This window comes from Seriola dumerili, unplaced genomic scaffold (assembly GCF_002260705.1).
Source record: "Seriola dumerili isolate Sdu_G_001 unplaced genomic scaffold, Sdu_1.0 BDQW01000068.1, whole genome shotgun sequence".
Lineage (NCBI taxonomy): Eukaryota > Metazoa > Chordata > Actinopteri > Carangiformes > Carangidae > Seriola > Seriola dumerili.
Window position 1 is genome coordinate 12,778,698 of NW_019174323.1, and position 11,120 is coordinate 12,789,817.

Sequence of the window (11,120 nt, forward strand, 5' to 3'; positions counted from 1 at the left end):
TCTTATGAGTTAAGATTTACGTCTCCTCGCTGCTTCCTCCCCCGCCTTATCGCCATTGTCCTGAGGAGGAGGGGTCACTGCGGATTTGTGCAGAAAGGAATCACCTTTTAAAGGGGATCTCAATAAAATGAAGCACAGCCACTGGCTGCCGTCCAGTAACAAGTTGCTTTTCATCATTTGTATGTTTGGACCCCTCATGCTCTGCTCCCTGCATGCCAGTCTCTTTATTATGCATCAGATTAACATAAAAAGAGTCTTTGTTCTGGTATTACTTATAACGAACTATTGTATTGAGGATTCTGGTCTTGTGTTATTGTCGTAGTGGTATTCATTTGAGCTCACTGGAGGATCAGTGAGCTGTCCAAACAGTCTAATTCAATTTTATGTTTGTGCTAGTGTGGTGGGGGTGGGAAGACGCTCGATTGTGCAGCAGTGCATACAATGTGTTAATGTGCCAATGGTTATAATTAGCACAGGGATGTAAAGGATTCAGAGCAAGTCATAGTTTTTGAGTGGTATTGATATCATCAGTAGTATTATGCCTTTCAGCTCCTTTGTCTTGTGTAACCCTAAAATGAACACAATCATAACATGGTTAGGATTTTACCATATGCATGTGTATTGGTAGCTTTTGTCTTGTTTACAGTGTGTGGGTTTGTGTGTGTGTGCCTGTCAGTAACAGACCAGACGTGTGCGTAGGGGGGGTCTGTGCGAGTAGTAAGCGCAAAGCCGCAGTGGAGCCCATCCCCTACTCCCTCCCTGAGATGCCTTACTTGTAGTGAGGAGAGGAGCCGCAGCCTCTGGCCACTCCTTCCCCTTCTGCAATTGGAAGAAAGAGGCCACCTCCCTCCCTTTTCCTCATTGGTATGCAAGCGGTGCAGTGTGTGTATGAGGAGAGGAAAGAGAGAGAGAGCGAGGTAGCAGTCAGTGCAATGGGATAGAGGAGAGCGAGGAGGAGGAGGAGGGAGGAGAGTGAATGAGAGCTGCTGGATCTGCCTTGCCTGCATGCCTGCCTGCCTGTCGTCTGCTGAAGCTGGGTTTACCGCCACACTGCACTGGCACAGAGCAGAGTCACGGCCCGTTTGCACCAACCTTCCTCACTCTCAGCACCGGGTTCTCACTCCAGCGACACCACCAGCAAGGAAAACCAGGGACCGAGCTCCCCAGGCTTTCTCCATCATCAAGGAGGGACGCAGCAGCTACGAAGGGGCCTGACGCTACAATTTAGGCACCAGCTGCTACCTCAACCAAATCCCCCTCCACCTTATCCCATCCTTACCAACACCACCACCACTCCTCTCTTGCTCCTCCCTATGCCCTTGTCCTCGGCGGCTCCACTCACCTCCCTGGCCAGTATATGGATAGAAGCTCCCTGTTTCAGCTCATACAAGAGCAGGTAAGCAAGTGAGCATGCAGCGGCAGGGGTTTCTATGGTTACGGGCTCCTGGCCACCTCGCCATCTATCCAGGGATTGAGACGTGGAGGCTGGGGTGAGAGCTGATGTCAGGATTGATAGCAGGGGCTGTTTGCATTGCACTGGCAAAATGAGAACATGAGACAACATGACGGACGCGAGCATCATGGAGCCATGTGGGCCCCGAGAATGTGAGGTCAGATCATGAGCCACAGCATGAGGGGGGTGGGGGGGGGTGGGGGGGGTGGGGGTAGTGGGGGGGCATCATGTCATGGTTCATGGAAGGGATAATTGGAGGGAGGGTTGTGTGAGCAAAGAGATGGATGGTGTGCTCTATATGAATGGATGTATAGGTTGATTTGATTGTTGTATTCTTTATTTGAAGAATCATGTAATAATGGTCAGTTATCAAAGAGAAGTCATGTAGCTGCTGCATTAGCGTCTGCAGCAGTCATGCTGTGTGTGCATGGATGTGTGTGTCTGTACCTGTGAGTGCCTTTTTTCCTTGTGTTATTTTTTTTTTCTTTTTCTTTATCATCTCAGGATCGAAAGAAGCAAAGATTTCAACATTATTCAGCTTTTCATTTCCGAGGGTCAAGCGACGAGGCAGTTTTCTGTGAAGCCTCCGGTCCCGGTTTTTTCCTTTTTAGAATTGAATCTGTGATTTGGCTTTAAACTTTTCCCTCATTTTCAGCCCTGTCGTTGCAGATGATTGCCAAGAAGAAACACAGTGTAGGTGGCCATATTTACACCGGTGAAATATGTTCCTTTTGGCATTTGCTTTCTTAGAGTCATCTACCCGAGCTCCTGTTTTTACTGCCCAATCAGAGCTATGTTTGAATTTAGCTTTGGTCAACCATCTCCAAAATTAACAAACCAGAATGGATGTGAAGGCAGATACCAAGAAAGCATGCATGTATTTGTGTTGTGCTTCCTAAAGACATATGTGATTTTGTGTTTGTGTGTGTGTGTGTGTGCTTGCGTGTGTGTGTGCGTGTATGTATCTCCAGCTTCTATTCCATGTCTGGTATTTAACTCTAGGCTTTCCAATGTGTCTCCTGTTTTTGAACCGGCCTTTTGGGGTTTGGCTTGATTGGCAGATATATTGGGCAATCGTTCTGTCCAAGAGGGAGAAATTGATTATCTGCTGCAGGGTTTTGGGGTCATGAGTGGCCCATCAGCAACGCATTGATCAGCAAACCCAAGAGCCTTCGGGAGACGTACATGTGTTTGTGTGTGTATCTGTGATCGTGTGCGGTTACATTTTTATGAATGTGTGTGGAGGAAGTCCGTGTGGGTTGAGCGAGAAGATGCTCTGTGGTCACACCGGTGAGTCATTTACTGTATAAGCACTTCAGTGATAACAGCTACTTAGTGATACCTCAACAATACATATTCCTTCACAGACACATTTTAAATGCAGTATCAAAGAGGCTGACTCATCTGTGTCAATACCCATTTTTGATGCAGCAGGTCGCTGGGCTGGAGATGAAGCCAATATTTCCACACTGTAAACGGCTGGTTGTTTTATTGATTGTGGGGTTTACTCTGCTTGTGCCAGTGTGTTCATATAGGCAGTTTGCAAGGCTATAGTCGAGCAGGCTACAGTCCTATTATGCTCAAGTCTAGACCAATTCACTCACACTGGCTGACGACGGGCTTTTTCCACTTTTGGGGCTCCATGCAGCGGCCTTTGATTTGGAAAAGGTCTCTCTAATTAAACTAGAATGAAGTGAAATCTGCCAACAGCTTTTGGACTGCGAACAGGCGAGCTTGTTTTTAACAAAGCCCGGCTGCCTGCCTAAACACCGGGCACTTTTTTTCTAATCTTTATCCAGGAAAATGTTTTGCAGAGCATGTCTCATGTTTTGCAGCTCTGCCCTCCATGACCATAGGATCCCCTCAGCCTCTAAGCAAATCCACAAAAGCAACCGGAGGGGCTTCTTGCTGACTTAATCACTGTCACTACTTATTTTTTCATAGTCTAGGGTTTCGAACCTGCAACCACCTTTTTATAAATTTAGATTTGGCTCAACATTCCCTTCAGCCAAACATACACAAGACATTGAAGCCACTAAACTTTAATGCTTTTGGGGTTTCCTGGAGTTTCTTAAAAACAGGATGGGATGTTTTGCACCCAAAGTGAAAGGACGCGTTTGGTTTACATGAGCACTGCAGGTCTAAAGCAGAGGGGAAATTGCAGCCCTGTCACTCTGAACCACATGAAAATGCTGCAGGGGGAGAGAAAAGGAAAGCAACAGTGGCAACAGGAGTGAGTTTATTAGTCTTTGTCTGCAGAAGGTTGCAATGCTGAGCTCAGGCTATTTCTGGCCTATGCAGGCTCACACATATGCTCATGATCAGAGTATGCACACACACACACACACACACAGACACGGTTTCTCTGATAGTCTTTCCATTGCAGTGCCACTGATAAGGCAAGTTGATGGTCGGTAGCACTCAGCCACTAAAGTACGCTATCATTAGTCGCTGAATATCTCCCCTATGTGTTCTTCAATTCTTATCTGGTTTATTTATATCTCTCCCATAAGGACTTGGGGTTCTGAATACTATTCTGACATATTTATGTCAAATAGAAAGAGTAAGGTTCTTATACACTGTCCCCTTTCATCATTTTCTGATGCTGATTTGCATTGAGTTGTACTTGAAAATCCCCCTGGCTGTTTGTACTGTGTTGAAACGCCAGGAAGTGTAGTGAGATGATTGTTTGCATCAAGGCAAATTCCTTGGATGTCTCTCTTCAGTCGTCTCCACCTGGGCCATCACACTGCAGAGCCACAGTGGTAAAGTTTGAGTGTAATGGTGGAAACAGCAGTGCACAACATGCACTGTGATAATTACAGAGTGAGTGGCCCAGTTGTTGGTGAACACCAGTGAATCCTGAGGGCAACAGAGAGGGTTTTATCTGGTGCTATGCAAATGTGCTGTGCCCTGTAAATGCCACTGCCCTCTACAGATACACAGCCCCGTTCAGGCTTGACCATCTTGTTCACAGAGACCAAATTAGTCTGTAGTATTGGCTCTGTGTCAGCGGGTTAGCACTGTGTCACTGAGACTGGGCCTGGAAACCCAGTGCTGCTGCATTCCCATCTCATGGAAGTTATGAGTAAATACTGTTAGTTCAGAATCTAGAGTAAAACTTCAGACTCCAGCTCCATTATGTAATCAAAAGTAAGATAAAAACCAACATTTTGGCCATTGGCTTGGTAAGTTGCTATTAGGACTTTTTCTCCTCTTGCTTTTGACACCACAAAAGTTTTGTTAAAATTCGTTATAAGCTGTAGCTTCAGCCTACACCTTTCCTGTCGGTAGACTTTTTCTGTTGTTTTTTGATGTTGTATAGTTTTATTTTTACTGTAGTGTTTTATGGGAGTAATTGCTTTTCTGTTAAATTTCCTAATGTTGTTTGAATTATTTACAGACCAAATGCTTCTATTTCGAATTCAAAATATCTGACCAGGTGGTAATTATTGCTGTGTAAGTGTGTACAAATATTGCATTCTTCGAAGTCAATCCTAATTTAATGTGACTAATCCAGACAGCAGAAGGTAATAAGATTTAAGCCTACTTCTACTTCTTCTTGTAGATTAGATGTTTGTCAGAAAGTAGTGACAAATGCTGATCATTTCGTTTCCCGGATCTGAAAGTGATGGCTTCAAAGAGCTCGTTATGTCTGATCACCGGCCCAAAACCTCAAGAAAATTCATTTATACTCATAAAAGACAAAGAAAACAGACTTCGCATTTAAGAAACTGGAAGTGGCTCTTTTTTTTGGCTTTTTTTTTTTTGTCATTTTCCATCAATCAACTAATTGATTAATCAACTAATTGGTGACAGTGGGATTAGAGAGTCACACTGGGGACATCTGATTACCTGGTAAAGATAATCAGAATTCTTTTACCAGACGAAAAGCAGGAAGATCCTGATTTTTGCCATTTTGAGTTGCCTAGCAATGAAGGTGAATGTATGCAAATTGTAACCATCGGAATCTTTGCCATCTCTACTTTCTGCCCCATGTAATGTGTATGAGCTACAACGCTGCTAGTGCGACATACAGAGGCTGGCTTATCGTTGACTGTGTGTCAGTACTCTGCCTGTTGGATGACAGGACCTGCTCTGTTTCAGCCCACTGGCTGTACTTCTATCATAGCTGGAGGTTTGGTCCTTCAGCCCCTGTGGACCAGACTGATAAGTCAGTCGTGGGCTGAGGTCAGTCTGAGATGCTGCGCTGAAGGTAATGGAGGTCCTGGGGGTTAACACTGAGATCATTCCCCGACAGTCAGCGATCCACTCCACTTTGCCCCCTTCCTGCTCCTCATACTCCTCATACACATTCATCCTGTCTGGTCCAACCCCTCCCACTTGCTCCTGAACCAGCCTAGTTTGGTTGCGCTCTCTGCCTCAACACCTCCACCTTCCATCCCCGCCTTCCTTCACATCTAAGCACTGCCTCTGTCTTATTACCACTTCATTCTCATCTCATTGGTGTCGCTCCATCCATCTCTATCATCTCAATTCTATTTTTTCTTCCCTTCTCAGGCATCTCTATCCCTCCCTCCTTTCATCGTCTCCTTCTCTCCCCTCCCTTTTGTGTCTTTCCTTTGCCTCTCGAACGCCAATATGTCGAAGGGGGGGGGTGCAAGAAAGGGATGACACACAGGCGACTGGTAACCATGGAAACGCATGCAGCTTGTCAAAGTGTCGCCCTCACCAGTGTTGGATCGCTTCAATAACTGCTTCCCTCTGTGCTTTTGCCCTCCTTCTTCCAACCCTTTCTTCTCTCCGTCTCTCTGTCTGTCCCCTCTCTCTCACTCATGCACGTCACCAGCGTGCCCAAGAAAAAAAACAACAACAACAAGGCTCTTCTTGCCAACACTCATTCATCTCAGTGTACCTCATCTCGCTAATTGATAACCCTAATTGGGTACAAGAACCAATCCTCCACCTCCTTGTATCCTCAGCAGACTGCCTCCCCCGTGCAACGTTTCCTCCTGAATAAGGTCAGACTGCGAAGGGAATAGTATCTGTGCAGTGTGACAGCTCAGCGTCAACACTTGGTTTGCATAAATGTGCGCAGCCATATACAGTGTGCCGCTGTGTCTGAGTCTGTGCCGCTGCTGTATGTGTAGTGATGTGCTGACATATGGAGGCTGACAGTTATCAGACGTCCCCAGTGTGGCTCTCTGTTCCCCCTGTCAGCCCGGGCTGAGCCAGGAGCACATTAGAATCTGATCTATCTCCCCTCCGTGGCAAGTGGATGCAGAGCACTGGAGTGTGTCACAGCCCTCTTATAGGAAAGAGAAGAAGAGGACTCACTGCCTGACTGCTGGGCCCGGCAGACGCACAGAATAACAGCATTTTTATATTCTCTGCGTGGTTTGTCTCACTCCAGTCTCCTCTCTGGCTGTCTCTGTTTTGCTTTCCTCTCTTTTCATGCCTTCTCCCTCCGTCTGCTATTCCCTTGATTTCAACATTTTTCATTTCTTACATTGCACCGACCGACCGACCGACCGACCACCCACCTCTCTCTCCCGTTTGCCACCTCTTTCCACTCTGCATTCTTTTTTTGTGCTTTCTCTTCCCCCTGCATTCCCCACATGTCGTCCTGGCGCCCTACACATCTTAAACACTGGCCGTATCTGCACCATTTTGCTCAGCTCTCCTCAAGGGAAAAGCGGGGCCGTGTTTTAACAAACGTCCATGGAACACACTGTTAAAGGGATTATCTAAAAATAAACCTGGGCCCGTTTTCTTTCCCATCTTTGTTCATTTTTATTCAGGAATTTGGTTTTATGTGTGTTTCAGGCTGCCTTGTAATCGCCGTCTGTCAGGCTCTGCTAACTAGGAGCTGAGTGGTGAGGTTACAGTGGGATATGTGAGGGACAATGAGCAGGAGGGAGATATTCTATGGATCTTCATTTAAAAAAAAAAAAAAAAGAGTCCCCACTCAAACATTGTCCATGATGTGAAGAGTGTTATCAGTAAACGTCCTGGAGTCAACAGCGGTTGTATTTGCACAGATTCTTTGTTTATAATGGATATAGGATTTTTTTTCCCCTTCTGTTTAGAGTTGTGTTTGTATAGAGCATTGTCACTAACGAAATCCCCTCTCTACTACTATCAACCAGCAGTGGGAAAACACTCATTCTGAGTCAAGCATCATCAAAACTAACCCATTAGATCCTGCCTCCACTGCACTCTCCCATGTGAATAAATACATAAGTGTTCAGGGGAATGAAAGAGGCAGATTAAATGCAGTTAAAGGGATGCTTGTGTTCAACTAAATGACTGTAAAACCCCCTGGAAACAGTGTAAGGGGGAAGCAAAGCACATACAGTAAACATGTTCAGGAGGCGATTGATCTTCTTTGCTCCTTCGTTGAGCAGCAGAGCTTTAAGCTCTGAGCCTCCCGCAGTAAAGACTGACACGGCGCAGCGTAGTTTAATGCCGCTCTCCTCATGCAGCCGCTGTAACACCTTTGTCTAACCGTGTCAGAGCAGGCCGGGTCCAGACTAAGGCGGCCTAGATGGGATTCTTCCCGCGGACTCATGACATGGCCAACGATGATCCAGCACGACTGACTCCACACTGACGCAACATCTGAAAGCTCACTCCTCCCTGGGGCAACAAGAGGCTGTTGGTTTACTATCCGAAACCTAATGAGGCTGTGTTAGCATTCAGGAAACAGTAAAATGAGAAGCAGCAAGGGCTCGTTCCATGTGGTCTCTTTGTACTGCTCCAGATTGTCCACAGGCACATTTTCACAAACACAGTCAGATACACTAAGGAGAGCTGGCATGAGAAATTAACACTCCATAGGAGAGCAATTGAATTGCATTTAAGAGGAGAAGGTAAGAGAAGAAAATCAAGTGATAAGTATGTGAAGCTGTTGCCCAAAAACCCACATTACATAAACCAAGCGTAGATACACCCCCTATACTTTACAAGCCATTTTTAACCCGGCGCTATTTTAGACGACTGCACTCAGCCATTTTTATGACACTCTCTCGCTTAAATCAATTACGAGGAGCAGCGGTGGCGTAAGGCATCAGCAGTAATAACCCATGGGACTGTGGGTCTCAGTGAGTGAGTGGTGATTATAAAAACCACAGTGACTGCGAGCTGCAAATGTGACCAAGGACAGACTGACACAGTGAAATGAAGCATCCCCTCAGAAACAAAGACTGAAAAGTCAACCTCATTTAATGCTGAGGATTTTTTATTTTTTTTATTTTTTTCACGGAAACTGCAGGTCACTGCATATTAGAATGACATGCCCGTCTGTCTCCTCTTGCTGCTCCCAACAACAACAACCATCTTGCTGTTTGCTTAGGCAGGCCTGCTCTTGTAATGAGGTTGAATGGGGCATTTTCTTAAGGCAGGTCCAATTCTTTCAAATGCATCATAGAGCCCACACAGCTTCATTAATACAGTGTCACTGTCTGAGCTTATGCCATCAGCCCTGTAGCTCTCATTTGTCTTTTTGAGTATCTGTTGTGTCTCTGTGTGTGTGTATATATATCTCAGCTGTCTTTTACTGATGCATCTCCCTCAGGGCAAACTGTCACTTCATCTCTGCAGTGCTGCTTATTATTAAAAACAATCCTCACAGAGACAATATCTTCAATACAAACTGTTTCTGAGAGTGGGCTGTTGTTTTTGTTTGGTTTTTTCCAGCTGGACCCAGAGAACACCGGTTTCATTGCAGTGGAGAACTTCACCAGCTTGGTGGAGCACCATGAGCTGCAGCTGGACCCGTCCAAACTGGACATGCTGTTAGCCCTCGTCCAGAGCAATGACGAGGGACAGGTGTGCTACCAGGAGCTCATCGAGCTGGTGAGTGGAAACCAGAAGCACCAGAGGGAGACACATAAAAGCATTTCCTGTTCTGCTGCACAGACACAAATTTCCACACATGCTCAGATTTTTGTTGGATTTCAGAAAAGGTTACAGAATTGATTCAGACAGAGCCAGGAAGCTCCGCAGTGGCGAAAATTGACTCAACCATTCAGGTCGTTGTCCTGCTTAAGGAGGATCAATCTTTCCAGTTAATGTGTCGGTAAATCCAGACACTTAACCTCACCAGCCATGCACAGCAAGTACTGGAAAACACCCACACCAAGCCGACAGAACCACAGTATTAAAGCAACAAAATTTATTTATCGTAAGTGATGCATTCAGACACACCTCACTGGCCTACTCCGAACCATTTTATACAGATGTATACTGACATGGGAACAGTCCATGTACTATTATATTCTCTTCACTTCACCTGCAGATGCCTTGTTCTGACTCAGTTTTTGTCCTCCTCTGCTTTGAATGTGAGGTCAGGCTTTTCGTTCTTTCTCTCTTCTTCTTATTCATTCCCTGCCTCTTCGCATATCTGTGTTTACAGTTGTGCTTCTATTAGAAATTCATGTAGAGCTTTATATGTGAAAGGCTGATTCACTCCGAGCGCGTAGATGAGCACCTGCCTTCAGCTCCTGGCACCATACGGGTGTAAGCACTGTGATTAATTCAACACAACGCAACTCCTGGCATATTTTCTCTTCCTTAAGCTCATCCCCCCTCTCTTGCTTTCTCTTTCTACTTATCCCTCTCTTTCTCTTTCTTTTTCGTTTTTTTTTTTGGTATCTCTTTCTCTTGCGTGGGGTTGTGCTACCCGTGGTTTGTAATGAAGGCCACACGAGGCCACTCACTTTGGAGCAGGACCCATGTCTGAGGTCGATGCAGAGAAATGACTTTAGAGGTGATGCTCCTACAGTGCTGCCTCTCTTTTTCATCACGCTCCTTCTTGGAAGTGTACAGCTCTCTTCCTCCGCCATTCTTCAAGTGTTGTTATTTTTTTTGATCCATCTCATTTCACTGCATTCTCATCTTCAACCCTCCCGTTTCTCGAGCTGTGTAATATCATCCCCCTTTATTTTGTACCTGCCTCCTTGAACCCTCAAATCTCATTTCCTTCTCTTTCATTCTACACTCCTTGTGAGCATATGTTAGGTGAAAAAAAAAACAAAAAAAACTCTGCCTCGCCTCCAACGTCATCAGGGAGAAACTTTTAAAATTACCCATCAGCCAAATGCAAATTACCTTCGATTAGCCCAGCATTGGCAGTAGCAGGCAGTAATCTGAGGTAATTTGAGAACGCCCAGCCTCACACAGATATCGACCCCCAGGTCTGATTTGAACGCACGCACAACATACCCGCACTGCTCTGCACATGCATACAATTTGCATACGCACAAACACTTTCAAGCATCTTATTATTGATTAATGCGGCCACCCACTTCCTCTCCGTCTGTCTCACCAGTCATACACATACTGTCTCATATGCAGACAAACTCTCATTCATACACATGAGCGCTGCCAGTACAGATTTGCTGACTAATTTAGAAGGTATTCGAATGTTGATGTGAGCCCGGCCTCCCGTTGCGGAGCATGTGATGCGTGAGCTCTGCAGGTCTCTGTTCTCTGGGATGAGCTCCAGGCAGCCACGGGGGAAAGTGCCGCATGTAGCATGACATTTTCAACCAGGTCATCAGCAAACACCTCCAGCCTTCTTCCTCTCCTCCTCTCCTTTCTCTCTGCCGCTCTCCGGCTTTTTTAAATTTTCACCTAAATCTCTTTAGTTTCCTCATTTTCTGTAGTTTGTGTCTTTTGCTCTTCTCTCTACCTCCGTTCACGT

At 45.7% G+C, this 11,120-nt stretch overlaps 1 protein-coding gene across 2 annotated transcripts in view; it reads left to right on the forward strand.

The window, feature by feature from the left end:
• Nucleotides 1-1,013: 1,013 nt before the first annotated feature.
• Nucleotides 1,014-11,120, forward strand: part of rhbdl1 (rhomboid like 1) — a 41,491-nt gene continuing 31,384 nt past the window's right edge. For both annotated transcript variants that reach the window (XM_022743014.1, XM_022743013.1), the window contains exons 1-2: nucleotides 1,014-1,396; nucleotides 9,113-9,271. In XM_022743014.1, coding sequence (XP_022598735.1) covers nucleotides 1,358-1,396; nucleotides 9,113-9,271 — 198 coding nt within the window. In that variant the 5' untranslated portion in view covers nucleotides 1,014-1,357. The remainder of the gene's footprint in view (nucleotides 1,397-9,112; nucleotides 9,272-11,120) is intronic.